At 46.0% G+C, this 23083-nt stretch overlaps 1 protein-coding gene across 5 annotated transcripts in view; it reads right to left on the reverse strand.

Annotated features, from left to right (window-relative positions):
* DAPK2 (death associated protein kinase 2) overlaps positions 1–23083 on the reverse strand; it is a 57670-nt gene that overhangs the window by 28910 nt on the left and 5677 nt on the right. For 2 of the 5 annotated variants that reach the window (XM_028706387.2, XM_028706384.2), the window contains exon 2: positions 11082–11180. The exons of 2 other annotated variants lie outside the window; for them this stretch is intronic. In XM_028706387.2, coding sequence (XP_028562220.2) covers positions 11082–11158 — 77 coding nt within the window. In that variant the 5' untranslated portion in view covers positions 11159–11180. Of the gene's footprint in view, positions 1–4854; positions 5052–11081; positions 11181–23083 lie in introns of those variants that run through there. One more of the 5 variants, XM_028706385.2, reaches the window with a different exon arrangement.

Genomic DNA, 23083 nt, shown 5'->3' on the forward strand with positions numbered 1-23083 from the left:
AACTACATATAGGCGACCCTCTATAACCTACCCCCCAATCCTCAGCCCATCTCTAACTCTAAGCCCCCCTTCCCCCACCCACCACAATATATGTCAGCACAACACAGGGTTCGATAGACAATACAAGGTGAGAGACACAGAGCAACCCAGACGGGTTGGCAGGGAATCATCCTATAAGGTAGTTAAGTAAGATGGCTAGCTTAAAAGCAATTACACTAAATGTGAGGGGATTGGGAAGCCCTATCAAAAGAAAACACATCACCTCGTACATAAACACCATGAAAACACACATTGCCTTCCTACAGGAAATACACAACCCGCCCAAAGGAAGCAAACTCCTGAGCGAACCCCGCTTCAGTCAACAATGGGTGGTACCTGGCTCAGGAAAGGCCCACGGAGTAGCCATAGTACTCAGTAGAGACCTACATTTTAAAGCCACAACGGTGCAAAAGACAAAAGAGGCAGATTCGTTTTCGCCAAAGGGATACTAGATGGCAAACTAAACTGACAATTGGCTCCATATATTCTCCAAACAAGAAGACACTAAACAATCTCCTTTCCTTCTCCAAAGGGAAAGCAATCCTAGGAGGTGACCTCAACCTAAATATGAGCGACACCTCCCTGAAAGACATGCATCCTACAACCCCCTGGGCAACCTTCCTCAGAGGGACAACTAGAAACACAAACTACTGAAAATGCTATGAAATGGAGGCTGTTATGGTATCTGGGGAGAAAAGAACCCGGGAGACGCCAGCCACACATTCCAGTCTAGATGCCACAGCACAATATCCAGACTGGACAGTATTCTGCTCACACAAGGCCTGATCCCCCTGGCAGAAACAGCAAACGTTAGTAACATTAAAATCACAGACCAGTAGAAGTTACCCTCAAAATAGGAGAGGAAACAGAAACTGCCCCATCATGGTCCTTCAGCCCCATCCTAATCACAAACCAACTAGCTAGAAAGTGTCTCTTGAAAACTCTCCAAAACTACGTTAAGGACAATGATGTGGGCAACATAACAACCCCCCTCCTCTGGGACACAATGAAAGCAGTCACTAGAGGAGCCTGCATCAAGGAGAGAGCATCCCTTAAAAAACAAACCTCCTCAAAAATGGGTAAATTAGAACAATAAATTATGACCTTCTATACACTATAAACAAACAGGAGCCAAAAAAAACTCCTTAAACTCATGAACAAAAAAGCAGGGAAATTGACTATCTAGAAATCAATAAAACAATGATCAACATCCTATACTCTAAACAACACTTTCACAAATATGGAGGGAAGAACTCCAGACTATCAGCAAACAGATGCAGGAAAAAATCACTCAAAACAAGAATACACCAGGTCACACCTTTATTCCCAGTCTTTCTACTATTACAAACTGGAAAAATGCTCATCTCAGCCTCCTGCACATGAGGTTGCCAACTTTTTAACCAGCCCTTGCAGCTGTGCCTTTAACAGCAGAGTACGTAGATCAATTAAATTGGCTTTTAGTGGTACTTGTGCTTAATGGTTCTATTGTATGATGGCATGAATTTACTGTATCCTGCTCTTAGCACAAGCAGAATAAAAATAAATGTTCAGCATCATGTACACACACGTGTGCACACACAGAGGGAGCTGCAGAGCACGGCTGCAGAAGTCACTTGAAAAGATGGCAGCCCAAACTATTTAGGCCTTCAGCTACAGTGTCACAGCCTGCCTTGCTCTGGCTTCTGAAGGAGAATGTGCCACTAAACTACTGATGCATGTCTAAAGATTGTGTCACCAACATGAGAAGTTTGGAAAGCTCTGGTGTAAGGAAAACCAGCCCAGCCTAAGGTATTCCTCAAAGGAACAGAGTGGGGCCCTGCCTTCCTGAGCATTCCCTGCTCAATGAGGGCTGTTGGAGGACATGAGCTTGTCACTGCAGCTGTCAGGAGCAAGGTGTCAGGAGCAGGTCAGCAATAAATCACACAGCATCAATGAGGTTAACTCTTTATTCCAGGAAATGAGTTCGACTCAGGAGGCCAGGCTTAGTGAGCACAGCAACTCGTCCTGATAGAACTTGCTGCTATGATGCAGTTGCCCAAGTCTACACATCCTTTGGGTCCTTTCCCAAGCAATTGGAGACTCTATTGTCTTATCTCTCTTTGCTCCTCCCTCTTCATACCTTTTAGGGTTCTAGAAGACTAGGGGGACGAGGAGCTGGTCTCAGCAGGAAGGGGAGACCCCCCTGGCTTCTTCAGCAGCCTGCTTCATCTCTGCCTCTTCCTCTCTAGCCTCCACTTCTGCCTCTGATTCTGGACTGCCCTCTGGCACAGCCTCTACCTGATCACTAAACCATGTTACCTCTCCAGTTTCTGACACCTCCTCCTCCCAGTCTGCTCCCTCTGATCACTCGTTGTCGTCCCACCACCCCTCCCTGGGCTCTGGGCCTTCTTCCCTTAGGGGTTCCCCAGCTGGTGCCTCCCATCGCTCCTCTGCACCCAGCCAGTTCATGATAGCAGCTGTAATGCACACACACACACTCCTAAAGTGGCCTGCCATGTCATCTGCCCACACTCCTCCCACCTGCTGTGTTCACTTCAAGCACCGGCTCCAAGCAACAACAGCTTTGTGCCCTCTGACTGAGAAAGTGAATGTGTGGAAAGTGCAGCCTGCTAATAGCTGCCTTTAGAGACATACTAAGTGACACCTCCCTCCCTGATGGCCACTAGGTTTTTGTTGTTGTTTGGGGTTTTCCTCAGCAAAGCCAGAGTTAATTTCCTCTTGTCCCGTGGTAGTTCCTGTTTCACTGCATAGCTTTCCTAAAGATAGAAAGGGAGCCAGAGCAATTATGCCTGGAATGACAAGCAGCTGCCTTTGACGCCACACAGATACAAGGGGGGGGGGGTGCAGCCGTGTGTGTGTGTGTGTGTGTGTGTGTGTGTGTGTGTGTGTGCGTGCGCAGAAGTGACATTTAAGTCCTGGAGAAAACTGGAAAGCGGGTGCCGCTTGGAAGCGGGTGGCAGAATTTGAAGGGGTGGCTGGTGCCCAGAGGGGGGTTCCCCTGAGGTGCAAACAAGAAGCTTCAGAAAGGCGGTTTCTATTGCGGCTGGAGGGGCAGAGAAGGAGTTGTGCCCCCACCTCACTCCTCCAGTCCCAAGGGCACTTAGATGCTTTGCTACATCTTCTGTATCCATTCAAGCAGAATATTTACATTAATTTCAATTATTTAGGAGGCTTCTGCCCCGCCCTTAATTAATAGATTCCAGGGTGGGGTTCAGTACACCATTATAAAAGACTAGCTATTATAAAAAGAAGTTCAAACAATCAAAAGTCATCATACAACAAAGGGGCACCAAAGGGGCCTCAGACACCCGACCCCTGGGGACCACCAAGGCCTTCCATTCAAAACCAAACCAAACTAAATGTTCAATTTTTTTACTTGCTTTCCCCCCTTTTTTGTTTTTTGGTGGTAGTGGGGGCTTGTCTGATTGTGTCTGTTTTATTCATTTGGGAATGTGTAGAAGTGTTTTCTCTGTTTGGGGGAAACAGGAGGTTCTGAGCACCACTAGTTTTTTTTCTCCGGTGAAATGGGTATTTTGTACCACCTATGACCATAGGGACCATAGGGACGCAGGTGGCGCTGTGGGTAAAAGCCTCAGCGCCTAGGGCTTGCCGATCGAAAGGTCGGCGGTTCGAATCCCCGCGGCGGGGTGCGCTCCCGTTGCTCGGTCCCAGCGCCTGCCAACCTAGCAGTTCGAAAGCACCCCCAGGTGCAAGTAGATAAATAGGGACCGCTTTCTAGCGGGGAGGTAAACGGCGTTTCCGTGTGCGGCTCTGGCTCGCCAGATGCAGCTTTGTCACGCTGGCCACGTGACCCGGAAGTGTCTCCGGACAGCGCTGGCCCCCGGCCTCTTGAGTGAGATGGGCGCACAACCCTAGAGTCTGTCAAGACTGGTCTGTACGGGCAGGGGTACCTTTACCTTTATGACCATTTCTTAAGGTTTCCAAATGTGCCCTCTGGCCCAAAAGGTTAGTGAAGGCAACTAAGATAACAAGGAGCCTGGAGAACTGTTAGAACGGCAGGGCAGGCTATGGATCACCCAACAGAATAAAATCTTATGACCTGGAAAGGGCCTGGGCAAACAGATACATTTTTGCTCAGCGCCAAATGCTATAAGTGGGACTGGACTCATGTCATTCATGACAGCCCTGACTATTTTATCAAACAGTTCAGTCCCCCAGAGCCTTTGGCCCAAGATATCACAGGCGCGCTGAACTATTTCTAAAAGCAGCAGTCATTCAGAGAATCACAGACCCACCACTGAGGTGGGAGGAGAGGCTAGTGCTTCTGGTAGATCGTGACACTGAGGAGGGGGCCTTCCATTCAGTCCTACTGAAAGCAATGTTTTCAGTGTGCTCACTTGTGGCACCATTCTTTTAAGCCATCCTTAAAAGCCCTGCAAGGCTCAGAAGGCTGCTTGGAGGAACTGTTCTTTCCCTTCTCTCCTGATGTGGCTTCTGAGCAGACAGGGAGCTAAAATAAATGACCAAAAGATCAACCATTTGCATAGGGAGGACATGCAACAATTGCTTTCCTTTGTTGTGATGATGCTACTGCCTGGAGGCACTGCACACTTGTAAGTGACCTCGAACAGCGCTGCCCATTCTGTGTCTCAAAGGCTGCCTTTCCTTTCAACAAAAACGCTTCTGTGACAAAAACAGCCCCACCCAGCACCTGTGGGGCAGGAAAACAGCTCCCATGAGGGCTGATGGATGTGGAAGGACAATTTTTTGCTGAAAGGTCCAGGCAACAGTGTGGATTCCGATTGTTATTATTTTTTAAGATACAATTGCAGAAGTGCAAAACATTCAGCTTACCTAGCAACACGATGGATCATCACACACTGTCCTCTATCAGAGAATCCTTCTACCCAGAGACATGACCATTTTCAAAAAGCGCTTCTACAGATTTGTTCTCTGCAATAAATGCTGATTCAACGAACCCTTTGGGCCAGTATCCTTTTGCCCTTGCCTCTCCCATGAATACCACACCTGCCAATCCGCTCAGCCTCAGCCACAGATGCTTCCTCAATATAAGACAGATTTTTCTTGACTGTGGATGACTGACTAGCTATTGAGAGGAGGGACTTGAAGTCTTATCCTGTGGAATGTCAGTAGTTTCAAAACCCTAGTTTGAAGGTCTGGCACAAACCATACTTTGTTGGCTTGGGTGAAATGGCAGATTAGGTTTCCATGGAAGTGGAAGTAGCTCATAAAAGCAGTGCACACACATGGGATGGTGGAAGAGCATATGAGCACAGGACAGCCAGAAATGCCATATCAGCTTGTGTGGAATCGCATTGACTCACATCCATCCCAGGCCCCCTCCCACTCGCCACTTTTTTTTTACTGTCAAGAGCAGGGATATTGTCATTTTTCACTCATGCTGTTCTGCAAGGGGGGGGGGGAGGCCAAATGCAGCTCATCAAGCTTATCGTGCCCTCAGGATTCCCTTCAGAATCACGCCCTCACTGGTCCTGCACCACAGCCTCCTAAACTGCACTTGCATGACTGCAAATGCGTCACTGAACGGTGACAATGTCTCCTGAAAGGGACACCTGAAGGCAGCCCTGTATAGGGAAGCTTCTTAAGGTTTAATGTTTTACTATGTCTTTATATATTCTGGAAGCCACCAAGAGTGGCTGGGGCAACCCAGTCAGATGGGCGGGGTACAAATAAATTATTATCATCCTGCATGCCTGGAGTGTAAGTGTTTGAACTTTTGCATGGCTGGAATGTAGCCTACTGTGCAAAGGTGAGGAGTCACACAACTGATGCTCCACCCACTTTTACATTTGGCCCCGTCCACCATTGGCCTGCGGTCCCTGGAAGGGCCCATGAGGGAGTGCAGCCCTTGGGCTGAAAAGTGTTCCCCACCCCACGGCTGTAAAGCTTTGTCTTTGTTGGCAACCATTTGAATGGATTCTTCATCCAAGCAAAGGACCCATAAAGGCAAGCTGTGATTGTACATTTCACAGTAACTTTCTCTTGCTGCTTTCACATTCCCTGATCGCCAGCAGGGAGATGTGTTCTAACATGGCCTCATGCCTTATCTTCCCTCAGTCAGTTCCTCCCTTCAGCAATATGTCACACTTATCTCCACTTTTGGTTTGCCAGGTCAATATTTACCCAACAATCTCACTTGTGCGTGTATTACACATCGTTGGTCAAAGTTTCATTCGCTCCCCTTCAACAGCACTGAAGATCACCAGGTTGATTTATATTACCATCCAAAGAGTGAAACCACCCAAAAGGGATCCCAGTGAATTCAGCATCAGTTTCTGTGTGGGAGCAGGAGGAGAAGGAACCTGGTGTCTTCCAAATGTGGATGGACTACAGTTCTCCTCATCTCCAAGCATTGCCCAGACTGGCTGATGGGAACCGGAATCCAACAACTTCTGGAGATTCACATGTTTTCCACGTCAGCTCTGCACCATCCAAGATCCAGCAAATCCAGCAATCAGAAGCACTGAATTAGAATATGATTTCCACACACAAAGGTTTTGCTTTACTGCAAATGTACCGCAGTTGGAATGATATCCCCATCTACCCATGGTGTGGCTTATTAGGCTGAAAATAGGGATCTCGTTTTAGTTACAGGTGAACGCCTAGTTGAGAGATATGAAGATCATGTACTGCAGAGAACAACTTATTACTTAATAGGAACTCCTAGCTGAACAGGCGTGAGAAAACTTAAACGCAGATAATTAGTGCCCTGCATGATGCATTAATCTTGTTGTAAAGTAATTATGTTTTGAGTATTAACTTGGAAAATATGTAGAGTAAAACAACAACATCTCCTTCTCTTATTACATATTATTAATCACTTCTAACTGATAACAGCACTATGCAGCAATTTAGTTATGTATTACATATTTGCATATGCAATGTATGTAGTATTATCTACCAGGTCCCGATCCACACAGGTGCTTCCCTTTCTCTCAAACAGCCTCACAGGCAGCTAGCTGGGTACTTTGGCTGAAGCTCCTGTCTCGCTCACTGTCCCCTTCTGCTCCCATGTCCTGTGCAAGCCCAGAGTCCCCCATGCAAGGCACACAGTCCATTAACTCTCTACTGACACTAAGTAGGTTTTGGGACAGTCAGTATCTGGACGGGAACTCCCATGTTTTATTATGTTTTTATATTCTACTGGAAGCCACCCAGAGTGGCTGGGGAAACCCACACAGATGGGTTGGGTTATTATCATCATTATCATCATCATCAACACCACCAGCATCCTGAGCTTCATCGTAAAAGAAAGATGGGCTACAAATTAATTATACAAGTAAATCTCTCTCTCTCTCTCTCTCTCTCTCTCTCTCTCTCTCTCTCTCTCTCTCTCTGTGTGTGTGTGTGTGTGTATGAGAGAGAGAGAGAGAGAGAGAGAGGTGTCCCATTACAATTTACCAACTCAGGCGCCAAAATGTCTGAACTGGCCATGGAGCAAGTTTTATCCTGTAATAGGATTTCTGCTTTTCAGAGTTAAGGGAACATCAATTTGTCAAACATAGGACACAATGCTTATGACAGCAACTGACACACCCTCCCTTTTACCGCAAACAACTCGTCAGCAGAAGCTTAACCCCCCAAAAGTGTTACAGAACCTCTGGGTGTCTGCCACTGGCATGGCTGCCAAATAAGGACTTCTAGGTAGAAGGAACTTGATGACGGGGCTGGAGGATGATTTTAGATCCCAAGGCATTAGTCCTGTCCAGAGCTGACAAATCATGTCAAGCTCCCAGGCACAAGCACCAGTCATTTCAATGCTGCTGCTGCTGCCGCTATTCACAACCCTCCCGACTTTTCGTTCCAGACACTGTAAAAATCAGCTATCAGCTACTCAGAGAAGTTGTCAATATTTCCAAAATATTAGTGCAATGGCAAAAGCAATTATTCCATAAACATTGGGCCTCAAGAAGCCATGCTGCTGGAATATTTTTTTATTTACCGGCTGAGTGGCAAAAGAGGATGCTTTGATTCCTCTTTCTGCTGCCTTATAGGACATCCGAAAAGCCCTGAATTAGCTGGATCAGGGCCAAGAGAATCCATCTAACCCCGCAGGACTCAAGTCCAAAACATGTGAAGGGCACCAGGTTGACAAAGGATGCTGCTGAAATGGAACGAGAATCAAATCTTTAGTGTTGTTTCTTGCTTTAGACATTTTTAGAAAACTTGTTGTAAAAAATCCTATTATTGGAAAGAAATTAAATATGGCTCATGCACCTTCCAAATCAAATTAAGGCAATCATCTCTCCTGGCTAGCCCTCTGCTTTGGCGGGGAGTGCATACTTTTATTTAATTAAGTTTATTGTGATTAAATGAGCAGATTCTGCAACAGTTTAATTGACAACCACCACCTTGGGTGCTTTTAGCAGAAAACTCAGAAGCAAAAAAGCAAACAAATAAGCCATTTCATTTTTGATAGGCTGATTCACTTGGCTGAATCAGATGCCGACAGACATCTCAGCAAGATTACAAGTTGAAAGAGCACTTCCTGCCACAGCTTCAGCAGGGATGTCCTGTGCGAAATACATGGCTGAGAGGATGAAGCTTAGATGGACCAGGATCTGATCTAGGGCTGGCCTGGAACATGAGGCTGCCACAGGCAGAGAAGCATCAGAACAACTCCTGCCCCTTGCCCAAGATCTCAGGGCTCACTTGCCCAGAGTAGTAGTAGTAGTAGCAGTAGTAGTAGTAGTGATGATGATGATGATGATGATGATGATGATACAGAATCAGTGACCGAGAAGCTGCTTCTGTGAGCTGACATCTTGGCCATCCGTCAGCCCCAGTGAAACCAAGTGGCCACAGGGTCACATCCACATCTGTTCTCTTGGTTGCACAAACCACAGGACTTCAACCTTTTGAAGTCCACGGTTTGCTTGACCAACTACCGTACATTTTTTCTGCAGCACTCCTGTGGGGCTCAGGAGCCCAGTTATGTCACCCATTTTTGAAAACCCTCCCTTGTGGGGTGTTTCCTCAGGCATCTCTCCCATCCCCTCTCCTTGGGAGTTATCCCAGCAGCCACTGCCGCTGCCCCCCCCCCCAAGAGAAGTGCCTTCTCACACTGCCCCACAAGGGCCTGGCAGAGGATGCCCCCATCCTTAGTGGCCCAACGGTGACTGGCCCAAGGTGAATGTGAGGCCAGTACCTTATTCACCTTGGGAGGCAGCAGTGACAGCAGCGGGCACTGCTTGGCCTGCATGGCAGAAGGGCTCCTCTTTGGCACCAGGCACTCAGCTCCCAGGCAGGCCTTGCACACAGCAAGCACAAGAAAGGCCAGTGCAGCGCAGGCTTGCCTGCCTGGCCTCCCACTTGTCTGTCCATTCCCAACAGCAAGGGCTGGTGGACTGGCTTGCTTGCCTCCGTCACCCGCTCATTTGCCTGGGGATCTTGTAGCCAGGGCTGCTGCAAGAGACAGTCGCACAAGCCTTTGCGAGGCAGAGACGCAAGAGGCATCAGAGGAGAGAGGAAAGGAAAGAGGGACAGAGGCCAGCGTTGACTGTGGCACCCCTGACCATCATTCAAGGCACCCCAGGGTTCCACGGTACACTGGGTGAAAACCACTGGCATAGAGCTATAAACATCTCCACCCACACCAGAGCTGTGTCAATTTTTTTTAAAGGAATCTTGCAGCGGTGTCTTGGGGGAGACAGGGGAAAATAACTGAAGGCCACATCAGGCCCCACCCCACCCCACCCCAAAGTGAGGTATCAGCATCCCTGATGCAAGCTTACTAGGGAGGAGCCATGTCACTTCTATACAGTAGCCAACACATAACTGGCCTAAAGTAAATCTTAAATAAGCAGCATGGAAAAGGAAAGCTTCAGCCCTTCCCTTCCTGCAAGTGGCGGCAGATCAGTGGGGTAGCAGTTTAGTTCTGCCTGTAGAACAACAAGATGCAGCGGGTTTTTATAATCCCTGACAACTGTTTTACCAAAAACCTGTTTTGTTCCGTGCAAGTCATGCATATTCTGAAGATATCTTGACATAAGTCTCCTTAACCACCAGACACACCTGTCAGCACCTTGAATAGTTTCAAATGCAGAGTGAAGAGGCTGTGACCTGACAACAACGTAAAACAATCTTGTTTACAGAATTGAAAGTATGAATGAAGCAAGCGACTGCTTGCCTCGGTCACGCCCTGTACCCTCACAGCGCGTCTCAAGGTGGGCCTTTGTGACTGGGCCCCTGCGCATCAGGGGAGGAAACATGGGGGTAGTTCACACAGGCATTCCCTACTGCTTGACACCAAAGTTATATCACAGGTTGTGAATGAGAGGTGGGAAACCAAAGAGCCAGAATTCCAGTCCCCTCAAATGTAGTTGATTCAGTGGAGTGCATTCCCACAGGTGAGATATCAAGCGATACCTCTTGTCCCTCAGAGCTGCTTGTTGGGACCCAAAGATTCTTAAATTATGTCTAATTTACTTTACATTTATGCATTCATATTCTGCCATGCTCTAGTCTACTTCAGAAGATAAAACCACCATAAACCTTGATGAAATATGTCTGACTGTGGCTTTAGAGAAAAGCTAGGCAGACTAAAATCAGTTCATCCATCCTGACTTTTTAAACAGGTAAGCAGGAGTGAACGGGAGCTTCCACACACCTGGCCCCATACAGGTAGCAGGCAGTGGGTCCCTGATGCAGAATAGCCCCCTCCCCTTCACACCATGGTCCCAACCCAGTTTGTTCTCTCTCTCTCTCTCTCTCTCTCTCTCTCTCTCTCTCTCTCTCTCACACACACACACACACACACACACACACACACACACACCCTCCATGTGACTAAAGTAACGTATTCTTTGGCCCTCATGCATAAACCAACTGGTGTTTAACCAGAAATTGAAATGGAGTATAAACGGTACACCTCTATGCAATGTATTTTACTGAAACTGCCACAAACTTTGTCTAATGTTAGAACAGCACAGTTTGCATCTGTTTGTGAACATTCCATGACATCTCAGCAGTGCAGCCAATGGCTAAGGGAGCTTGCATGTGACATTTGCACAGAGGAGTAGGAAAAAATTCAGGCTTACCTTCCTAGCTCTTCGCCAATTTCATAAATGTCCTCTACTTTCTGTTGTTTAAACACAGACATGCCTGGACTCCTCATTGATGTACGCTGGTTAATTTAGCTGGGAAATGAAATAGAAACAGTCAGAGATCAGCTCTGTATACGTACTGTGGTCAAAGACTGCTAACCACAATTTCTAAGAAAAGAATGATTATGCACTACATTGCCCGCAGTGGCCCCCCAAAAAATTTCCAGTCAAAAAGATGTTGCAACATATAACCAGAATCAAAGCACAGTATTGTATACCAGTTAATTAAAATGCCTTTTACACACACACACACACACACACACACACACACACAGAAAGAGAGAGAGAGAGAGAGAGAGTGTGTTTTCTAAATCTTGTGTAAAAAAAAAAGGTAAAGGACCCCTGACAGTTAAGTCCAGTCGCAAACGACTCTGGGGTTGTGGTGCTCATCTCACTTTACTGGCCGAGGGAGCTGGCGTTTGTCCGCAGCCAGTTTTTCCGGGTCATGTGGCCAACATGACTAAGCCGCTTCTGGCAAACCAGAGCAGCACACGGAAATGCCGTTTACCTTCCCGCCGGAGCGGTACCTATTTATCTACTTGCACTGCGTACTTTCGAACTGCTAGGTTGGCAGGAGCTGGGACTGAGCAACGGGAGCTCACCCTGTCGCGGGGATTCGAACCACCAACCTTCTGACTGGCAAGCCTTAGGCTCAGTGGTTTAGACCACAGCGCCATTGTAGCCCAATTAGACAGAGTTCATGATCTATCAGCAGTTCATTCCTACGTTGTTTCATTTCAGTAGTTAAAGATCTCAGGGTTTAGAGGAAAGGCTGGGCTGGGCCTTCCTTGTACCTTGAGGGTGTACAATTGAGTGGTTTATCTGGTTGCATGCCATCCCAATCTCTGAGCAGGGGTTCCAGGCACTTACCCGGGGTTCCTGTTTCCTTTTGGAAGGAGGCACAACAGAGACTGTAGTGTCTTTATGACATAGGGTTTGTTTACACATATACACAGCCTGAGCCTACAATGGAGGGGCTCACAGCATCAAGCCCCCCCAAAAGGTCCTGCTTCTCGCACAGATTCCAGCTTTGGATTCCAGCAGAAATCTGGCTCTCCGGCACGCCTGGCTCTCTCTCTGACTTTCTAGCCAGCAGCTTTTGCATCTGGCTTCCAGCTCACATAACTCCACTCTGAACTCTGACCTTTTGTCTTTCTAACTGGCCAGAGAGGGAAGCCCACCCAATTGTCCTCTGGCACAGAGCCACTCCCTTTGTTCCCTTACGGACCCATATTTAGCAGACCATTAGCAGGCAGGGCTGGCTATTCCAGCAACTGGATCCATGCTGGATCCAGGCATTCGGCCTCACCCCTCTTCCCCACCCCAGCTCATAACAAGATCATTCTTATGAAATAAATAAATTGCAGCCACAGTTCCTTTTGCAGAAATACTCTCAGGACCACATCATGTTTAGATGGAAAGATCAGCGGGAAAGTGCCTCCACTTTTGCAAGGCATTGTTCTGCAACAGATGCTGCTGCCACCAACACACCTTTGGGTTTGGCTTCCTCGTTGGGGAAAGGTGTGGATCTTTAAAAGTTGGGGGCCGGGCAGAGAACGCCTCTGAAAGAATGTACCACATCATCCTGGAAGGGAATATATTTTTTTAAAAACAAGAGAGTGGTTTATAAGCCTCCTGGGAAGTTGGCTGATTGCTCTGTTGACTCACTTCTCTAGGGCTTTTTGGAGGAGAATGAAAGGATTCCCGTTTGTCATATTTGCATAAACCTCACACATAACAATGCTTAGCATTTATATAATGTGTTTTGGTTTTTTGAGTCAGATTATTCCACTTCTGTGCCAATTTTGGGTTGCAAGAATACACAAAGGCGGGAGTTGTTTGTGATGGGCTGCCGCACCGACGTGGAGCTCCCTCTAGGGTCACTACAAAGACTTGTCTAATCAGCTGGGCTTCTGGGGGATGGAGGAAGGCTTTTCACTATATCTGGATTAAAATTTTGATGTGCATTTTCATGTTGTGACCCACCACGAGTTCCAGAAATTGAAGAAGTCTAAATAAAAATAAACTAAGGATTGTATCCAGCATTAGTCATAAATGAAACTGAAATTATTAATCAACATGGTTAAGTTAGGTCCATTAATTTCAACCAATTCAACCTGAGTGGAACATAGCTGGGTGCAATTTACTGTGCACCTTTTGGATCACTGCATTTTAGAATGCAACCATCATGAGAACTAAGAACTTAACTAAAAGAAGGGTCTCGTTTTTATGAGAAAAGCACAAGTAGCCAGGGAATATGGAGCACACAAAACACGAAATCTTAGGTTCCCAATCCATAATCTATAAAGTGGCCATTTGCCCAACTTTGGAGAGGACAGTCCTCTATTTGAAAGGCTGTCGATGAACAGTTCTCTATTTGAAAGGGTTTTACATAAGGAAGGCAGGGAACGCATTGAAGTGGCCCATCCTTGGACAGCAGACTAAGTAGGTCCCTAATGCCTAATGTCTTCTCCACGAGGGTGAGATGGATTGTATGTGTTATGTACTGAAGTTCTCACCCTGGGCCAGCAGGGGGATACTGTAGATAGTTATGCAAATAAGGGATCGGAAGTGACGTTCAGTGATTGGATAGTTTTAGAAAATTGTTACAGTTACGTTGTAGTGGAGCTCTATATAAGCAGGCTGACTGAACCCTTCAGTTCTGTTCTGTTCTGGCCTGTGAATAAACAAGAGCTGTTTGAAGAATTCCTGTGTCGTCTGATATGTTCACCAACAACTTAACAGTATGTCTATTTTAAATTATAGTAATTATTTCTAAATTCGCATCTACACATATAAATTAACATATGCAAATTTATGCAGTGATGTATTTTCCCAATTTTGGCAAGACGTAAATGTATTCTGCAGTATTGTTCAAAGCTGATGAGGCTCAGTTCCAGGAAGAAAGCGCCATCAGCTCAGGCACTGTTCAAATCCACTTCCTTTCCCAAGGACTTTATAATCTAATATCTAACCCTTGATATAGCTATGCTTCCCTTGGCTATAAAAAGGCAACTGCGAACATTCTTTATGGCTCTCTCTCTTCCCACAATCCTCCCCAACAGAATATTGAAGATTTTAGCCGGGATCTGCTCTCATTCACCTGACACCCCCAAAACAGTTCAGACTGGACAAATTAAGTTTCTAAGGCTGCAACCCTATGCCAAGTTACCTGGGAGTGAGCCCAATTGGATTCAATGGAATGTACTTCTGAATAGACCTATATAGTATTGCATGGGATTCATTGCATAGGATTGCATTGTAAGAAAGTGCAATGATGCTTTGTTTTTGACTCCTTTGGAATCAAATTTCTCATGGGAGACATGAACTTGCTCAAAGGGAATTATTTACAATAGGAATAGGAAATTATGACCCTTATATCTTTATCTCAAAAAATATCAGACACAGAAAATGAAGAGGGCAATATATTTTAATGCAGGCATGTCCAACAGGTAGATCGTGATCTACCGGTAGATCACTGGACGCCTGTGGTAGATCACTGACTCCCCCCAAAAAAGCTCAACAAGATTGCCCTGCACCCCTAAAAACAGGGCTTTCCTTCTCCCTAAAAAAAGCTCAACACTGCCAGTTTTTAGATCTGTGAGTAGATCGCAGTCTCTTGTTTTAGTGAACTGACAATACAAAATCTTCCAATCGCAGAGGGTTATTTATACCAGATATCTTCAACCTTTTCAGACTCAGGACCCACGTTTAACCCAAACATGCACTGAGGGACCCATTTCTTAATCATTTACCATATATTTGCATGGTGGTAGCGCTCCTATTGCAACCCACCTTGGATCAGGCTGTGACCCACTAGTTGAAGACCGATTTATACCACCTAATGGGAATAAATCCGGGACCTAATTTTCTCAGCCTCACTTGCCCAATCTGCAAAATGGGAGTGGTTTCATAGCCCAGACTTACCCAATCTAACACCCTCCAGATGGACTAAACTCCCATTAGCCCCAGTCAGTCAGTGTGGGAGTCTATGGGAGTTTTATTCCCAAACATTGTGAGGGCTGTACCCACTTTACAAAACTATTTTAAGGATTATGGTCTGAGATGCAGAAGGTCACATCTGCCCATAAATGTAGACGTTAACTTTGGAAGCACAGTCCTATACATCTCTTCGCAGAAGTAAGCTCCACTGAGTTCAGTGAGGATTATTTCCATGTACAGACTGCAGCTGAAAATGTTTTTTCAGAATTTTCAAAATGTTTCGTCAGAGCTGGGTGAGATTCTGGCAGCTAGGACAACAAGGAGTCCTGTGGCACACTGATTACAGCAGAAGTTTTTGTGGACCCCATTTTGTCAGACAAAGTGGGCTCAAGTCTAGGAAAGTTTGTGCCATGGTAGATATATGTTGTTTTAGCCTAAAACAAGTAACCACATAAGCTAAATGGGAGGAAATTGCATACCCAATAAATGCTGATTTAATTTCTAATACTTGTTAAGTCTCCCCTCTGCAAGAATATTCAGAGTTGCATACAGTAAAGCAATGAATATATCTGTTGAAAATATGTTTTCAAACAATAATAAACTATCAATTATTATTATTATTTTAATCTAAACTTTCCTCATTAGATGCGGCCATCTCTTTCTCATTCTCTCTCTCTTATTAAAAATGTATTTTACTAAGATTTAGGTGTTTATTAAGATAAACATCAGGTATTTAAAAAAAGGTAAAGGATCCCTGACAGTTAAGTCCAGTCACAGACAACTCTGGGGTTGTGGCGCTCATCTCGCTTTACAGGCCGAGGGAGCCGGCATTTGTCCACAGACAGTTTTTCCGGGTCATGTGGCCAGCATGACTAAGATGCTTCTAGTGAACCAGAGCAGCGCACAGAAATGCCGTTTACCTTCCCGCCAGAGCGGTACCTATTTATCTACTTGCATTTTGACGTTATTTTGTTTTAGTACTGCTAGGTTGGCAGGAGCTGGGACCAAGAAACGGGAGCTCACCCCATCGCAGGGATTCGAACCGCCGACCTTGGCAAGCCCAAGAGGCTCAGTGCCACCCGTGTCCCAGGTATACATACATTTAAAGAAGATGTAATCTAGAGAATCATCACACCTTCAGCAACATAATTACTGCATCTATCAAAACACATCTGGCTTTCTGGCGCCTTTCACCCAGCAATTTTAGGCCCTTTCACAACTGTGTTGTGTTCATCCAACTGGAAGGCAAGCAGAAGACCCAGGGAGTAAAATTTAAGTCACTTCCCCTTTTGCCCACTGGTGCCTAAAAATGTTATGTTCAGTCGTTATTCCTGCACCGCTTTTGCGAGTCTTGCAAAGAAGCACTGGGCTTGCAGGGTGCCGTGAGTGTGCCCCTCAAAGCAGGGCGGCATTGCCCAGCCAAGCTCCCCACTGTTGGCCAGGCAAGTGGCACACTGCAGCCCCACTTAGCTCGAGTGCCCAGGGGTTGCTCTGATAGTGCACCCTGCGGTGGAATGTGCCCCATATGTGCACCAGCAAGGAACGCTTTGCCAATGCCTCCCACAGCAGCCGTTTTTTAACTGGCGGCCACAGCACTCTCTGAAACACACTCACTGGTCCAAAAATTATCAATTATGGGATGCTGGGAACCGTGTCCTCAGATGTGGGTGGCCAAGTTGGGTAGTAAGAGAAAACATCCATCATGGAGCTGATAGGATCTCCTAAGAAGGCTTGGGAAGGCTGCCCATCTGCGCGTTCTTCAGTAAACTCTTCAGCACCGTCACATAAATCCTTTAGTAATCATGCAAACATTGAGGAGATTACTGCAAGTCAAGGCACAATGAAATTAATTAAGGCTTCACATACTATGAGGTCACTCCAGGTAAGCAAAGAGGTGCCAAGGCAAGTACTTGATTGAAAGGGAGGAACTCTATCTGCTGTATCACCATGTTAAACTTCTAGCCCCAGTTAAGTCCAGCAAAAGATAGTGCTTCGTATAGGAACACAAGGAAGCTGCTTTATACCATGCAGGGCCATTGGTCCATCAAGTCCAGCATGATCTGTTTTGAGGGTGCTTCCAAATTGAAGGGATCAGCCCTCATGCATACATGTTTTCTGAAGCGTCTACGCATTGTTGGCATCAAAATGCCATCCCATTTCCCCATTCAACACCACTGCTTTTAATATGGACTGGAGATTCCAGGGACTTTTTATACAAGCTGAGCCTAAGCAGCTGTTGAAAAGTAATGTCACTCCAAAAGCAACAATAACCCTTACACTTGTTGAAAAAGACAAGCTTCTCATTCTCTAGTCAGATTTGCACCAAAAAACTCTCCTTCAGCAAGTCAGGTATGTGAGAGACACATTTCCACCAACTTTCACTCAAATTCCCAATAGCCACCAACTATCAGAGATTTTAAAGCAACCATCTTCTGTTATAAAAGCTTTAGATGAGTCAGTCCAGTGCTTATCATTGGGCCTGACTTGGTTTGCTTCCAATAACTGCATGCCATATTTAATTTTCCAAAAAGAGCTATTTTATTGATTCATTTTAGTGTTCATCATTCATTTTCAGAAGACAGATTTGCTCTAATTCACTGAAAGGCTGAAATGTGTTGTTTTACTGTAGTTTTTAATCAGGGGTTGGAGAATGCTTAATATACCCCCTCTTATGATAAAGTATCCTGGCCAATCCTTAGAGACCCTTCTGAGTAACTTCCTTGAGGAGACCAATTAATTGATGATCGAGCAGCTGCCAAAACATCTGTATCTTCTCTTGTTTCCTGGACCTGCTTTGATCATTAATTTTTAGCTTGTTGTTTCTTTTTTAAAAATTGGCTTTATTGAGGTTGTTATTTTGTATTTTATACTTTTAGATGCGGGTGGCGCTGTGGGTAAAAGCCTCAGCGCCTAGGGCTTGCCGATCGAAAGGTCGGCGGTTCGAATCCCCGCAGCGGGGTGCGCTCCCGTTGCTCGGTCCCAGCGCCTGCCAACCTAGCAGTTCAAAAGCACCCCCAGGTGCAAGTAGATAAATAGGGACCGCTTACTGGCGGGAAGGTAAACGGCGTTCCGTGTGCTGCGCTGGCTCGCCAGATGCAGCTTTGTCACGCTGGCCACGTGACCTGGAAGTGTCTCCGGACAGCGCTGGCCCCCGGCCTCTTGAGTGAGATGGGCGCACAACCCCAGAGTCTGTCAAGACTGGCCCGTACGGGCAGGGGTACCTTTACCTTTACCTTACTTTGTATTTTGGCTCATTGGCCAGCTGGCTGTAATCAACACAGGGCTGATAATAAAAGTGAGCAAAAAAAGCCTATCAAGGAAAAAATTACATTTTGCCTAACAAGGAGACTCTGCTGTGGCTTAGTTTCATCTTGAGATCTCTCACTGCACTGTTGTATTTATTTATAAAACCATTTTAACACCACCATATCATAAAATATAAAGATGGTGTAATATGTCAAAACATAAAACACAATTTTAAATATAAAGATACAGATAATCGCTAAGATGATTGGCCAGTAAAAAAAAAAAAATTAAACAGCTGCAAAAGTCCTGTCCGCATAAGGACTTCAAGAGACACTTGGAAGGCCAAAGGGAGGCTTGTGCCTGTGACAAGTCTCTGCTGGAGGACAGTTCCACACAGCATAGGACTGGCAACACTAAGCGCCCAACTTCTAGCTGAACCCGGGCAGACATCTGAGGCATGGGGAACAACAAAGCTCCTCTGGATGATCTCGGATGATCAGGCTTGGATATAAGGGTGGTCCTTAGGGCATCCTGGACCAAAGTTGTTCAGGGCTCTGTATCTCAGCACAAGAGCCTTGAACCAGGCACTGCCTACCGCCAGGTGGAGCTTCTGGATCAGGTCCAGGGGTGGTCCTACACAGACCACATTGCAGTCATCCAGTCTCAAGGTTACCACTGCATGAACTACATTGGCTAAGCCATCCTGATCCAGATATGGCCGTAGCTGGCATACTTGGAGACATGTATCAAGGTCGATTCCACTGAAGTTCACGTAACACCACTTTATGGCAGAGTGTCCTTTATTGCCAAAGCATTTTCAAGTGGCCCTAGTTTTCAAGCATTCCACTCCCAGATTCCTGTATGCAGGCTACCTATGTGCTTTTGCAGCCACACCTTTTTCTAAAGAACATTTGCTGTGCTCAGCATCAATGTCACAACAGGTACGCTTGGGCCAGGGCCAAGTATGCTTGGGTCAGTTAACTTGGGTCAGGGCCATCAGCTGCTGCCACCTATTAAACGCCTCAGAATGTTAGCTTACACAAGTTCCCAGCCCTCAAGATTACATATCAAAACCTGGAGATTTGATTTCCCTGTCTACTATTTTTTAAAGTTTATATCCCACTCTTTGACTAAAACAAAGAGCAGCTTACCAGCAGAAAACAAACAACATTATGACAGCATCTGCAGCATTAAAACTACAGATCTGAAACACTTATTGGTGGCAGTGCCAAAACTGTGGAATACCCTTGCTGAGGAGATTCATAATTTAAAATGGCCACAAAACAAAATATTAAACTCCTGTACGAATCAAAATGTTTTCACTTTGTCTGAAAAGAAAGAGGAGCCAAGCAGATCTCCATGGGGAGCACATTCCAAGGTCTTGGAACCACCACCAAGAAAGCTGGGCTCTCATGCTGAAACCTACCTAGCTATGAATGATAGCACGAAAGAGAGGAAAGTTTGCAAGGCAGGCCTGAAAGGCTGGGAAGCCTGTGCTTGTTCTGCCTCCGTCTCTCCCCTGCTCCTTACCCATGGTCCCATGCTGGCTCTCTAATAATAATAATAATAATAATAATAATAATAATAATAATAATAATAATAATAATAATAATTTATTATTACTTATACCCCGCCCATCTGGCTGAGTTTCCCCAGCCACTCTGGGCGACTCCCAATCAAGTGTTAAAAACAATACAGCATTACATATTAAAAACTTCCCTAAACAGGGCTGCCTTCAGATGTCTTTTAAAAAGAAGATAGCTGCTTATTTCTTTCACATTCCACAGGGAGGGCGCCACTACCGAGAAGGCCCTCTGTCTGGTTCCCCGTAACCTCACTTCTCGCAGTGAGGGAACCCCCAGAAGGCCCTCGGTGCTGGATCTCAGCATCTGGGCTGAACGATGGGGGTGGAGACGCTCCTTCAGGTATACAGGACCGAGGCCGTGTTCCCCTCCAGAGAAAGCTTTCCAAAACTTTGATGGAAGAATATGTCAGGACAGGACAGCTACCACCAAAAGCCCTTCCACTGTGCACAGAGCTGTAGTGCAGGGGGAATGCAGGAGCCAGTGTGGTGGAGTGGTTAAGAGCAGTGGACTCGTAATCTGGTGTACCGGGTTCGATTCCCTGCTCCTCCACATGCAGCTGCTGGGTGACCTTGGGCCAGTCACACTTCTCTGAAGTCTCTCAGCCTCACTCACCTCACAGAGTGTTTGTTGTGGGGGAGGAAGGGAAAGGAGAATGTTAGCCGCTTTGAGACTCCTTAGGGTAGTGATAAAGCGGGATATCAAATCCAAACTCTTCTTCTTCTGGTGAAAAACAAGGCTTTTGAGCATCGATTGTAGCAGATCAGCATAAAGGGAACTAGAGAATCTAGTGGGGCTGCATTTTAGATTCTCCAGGGGCAGAAGGCACTGTTATGGAGAAGTCATACGTTTCAAAACTTACCACAAATACTTGCCACCCATAATGGAAAGAAAAAGAAAAGGTAAACTCTGGGTCAAGCAAGGCTGGGTTGGACATGACGCTTACCCAAAGACATGCATCACATCAAAGACTGGGAATTCCTCAGACAGACAATTTACTTAATGTGCCGTGTCAAGGATTCTTGTGGCTTTGGTGTGGAATGTGAGGTCACCGAGGGGCAGCCTTTGTCAACATGATGCCCTGCAGATGTTTTGGACTTACGGTTTTCAATCACTTGGTCCAACAAAAACATCTGGAGGGCACCAGGTTAGGGACGTATTCTCCGAGGTTACTCTTCAGAGCCAAGGTCAGGCAGGCAGAAAGCTTTTGTTCAGTGGCTCAGGTAAGCCATCTTTGTTAAGGGCAACCTAAGTCCTCCTCTCCTTTGACTCCTCTCTGCAACTAATTCTCAGCCAGGGAGACCAGCTATTTGCTGGGGCTGCCACTATAGGCGATACCCAGGCCTTCAGAGGCCACAGGCTCTGGTGGGGATTAAAAGCATGTGTTCCTGGGGCAGAGGGAGAGGGACAGCCCAAACAAAAGAAAGCTCAGGAATGTCTCCCACACTCTACATCATTCCAGTCTCCTCAGCTGCAGCCAACTTGTCATTGTACCATGGAAGCCTTTGGACATGGTACAATGGCAAAGTGAAGTGGCATAAGCCATCTTTCTCTCTGCCAGGAATCCACCAGGAACTAATGCTGTGTGAGGAGGGCTAAGGACCCCCACTGGAGAATTTTCAGCAACCCCAGCAAATTATGGTTTCCAGAATTCTCTGAGGGAAGCCATGACAGTTAAATTGGCATAAAAATGATGTGAGTTTGTGGTGTAGTCCTCATGACAATTAATTATGATAATAGGCAATTAAGCTTAGAATAATGTCAGGAGATAGCTAATCGGTCTCTCCCTGTAGCACAGATTACTCCACTGTAAAAATGACACATTTCCAGACACCTGGAATTATGCTTGACCTCCTTCTCCTTGTTCATAAACTGCGGCATTGAAAATACTTTAAATAATAAATGCCTTTTCAAAAAAAGGGCACGGGGCCCTGAGCTGTTGTGTCCTTTTCAAGGTGTCCTACAGCTGGAGGGCAGTGTGAGAAGGACACAACAGGGCAAGGCGCAAAGGGAAGACGAGGATGGGAAGATGGTGATTAACAGAGTGAAGGACATTTCTACCATTCCCTTATCACGGTCAGATCATTACGGGTGGGGTTTAGATTCTTTGGAACTGAGAACCTCTCCAGGGGTGGGGGACTGATTAAGATGGTCTGTCCCAGAAGTCTGATGGATCTGGATGGTTTCCTGATGGCTCTTTTGGAGTTTCCTGTTGCCTTGGCAGGTGATTCTGTCAAAGCCCTGGTGGATCTCTGGAATGGCGGTTGACATGATCACTCCTGAGCATCCCCTCTCATGAAGTGGAGCTGAGAGAGGTTGTCTGAAGTTTTGGGGTTTGGAGTCACCAGGATGCTGATGACACTCAGCTATATTTCTCTTTTCCACCCAAATCCAAGGAAGCTGTCTCAGGAATGGATTGGATGAGGTTGTACAAATTGAAAGTTAGTCCAGACAAGACAGAGGTACTTTTGGTCATTTGGAAAGCAGAACAATGACTAAGAATTCAGTCTGTGCTGGGTGGGGTAACTCTCCCTGTGAAGGCACAGCTTTGCAGTTTGGGGCATGCTACCGGGCTCCACCCTAAACAGGGATGTCCAGGTCTCTGCAGTGGCCAGGAGTACATTTGCGCAGTCAAAGCCAGAACGTCTGCACTGTGAAAGTGAGTGGCTCCCTCCTTTCTATCCTTGCGCTGGCAGGCATCCTTGTTCTAACAGGCTTTTGGGAACTGACTGCTCTTAATGAAAGGGCAGGTGCTGTGCTCTTTTTATTGTAATTATTTGTATGTTTTAAACAGGACTTTAAATAGATGTGTGTAGTTTTAATTCTATCAATGTTTTTTAATTACTGCTTTTTCTATTATTGTTTAGCGGTTCTTTTCTATAAACTGCCTTGAGTCCCGTCAGGGAAAAAGGCGGGGTATAAATAAATGTATAACAATAGTAATAATGAGAATGGCAGGGGGAAGAAATGGGTAACAGAGAAAGACAGACATAAAAGACAGGGGGAAAGAGAGGGCAGTTGGTCGGAGAGAAAGATAGGCAGAAAGAACTCAGCAGGCTTCAGCATCCCTGGCTGTGCACAGAATCTTGCTCCTAGCCCTTCCTTCACAGCCACGAGTGACCCACCGGCCCCTCACTCCCCTTATTCTGAAAGTCAGGTTCAAAA

The sequence above is a fragment of the Podarcis muralis genome, chromosome 14 (genome assembly GCF_964188315.1).
Source record: "Podarcis muralis chromosome 14, rPodMur119.hap1.1, whole genome shotgun sequence".
Taxonomy (NCBI): Eukaryota; Metazoa; Chordata; class Lepidosauria; order Squamata; family Lacertidae; genus Podarcis; species Podarcis muralis.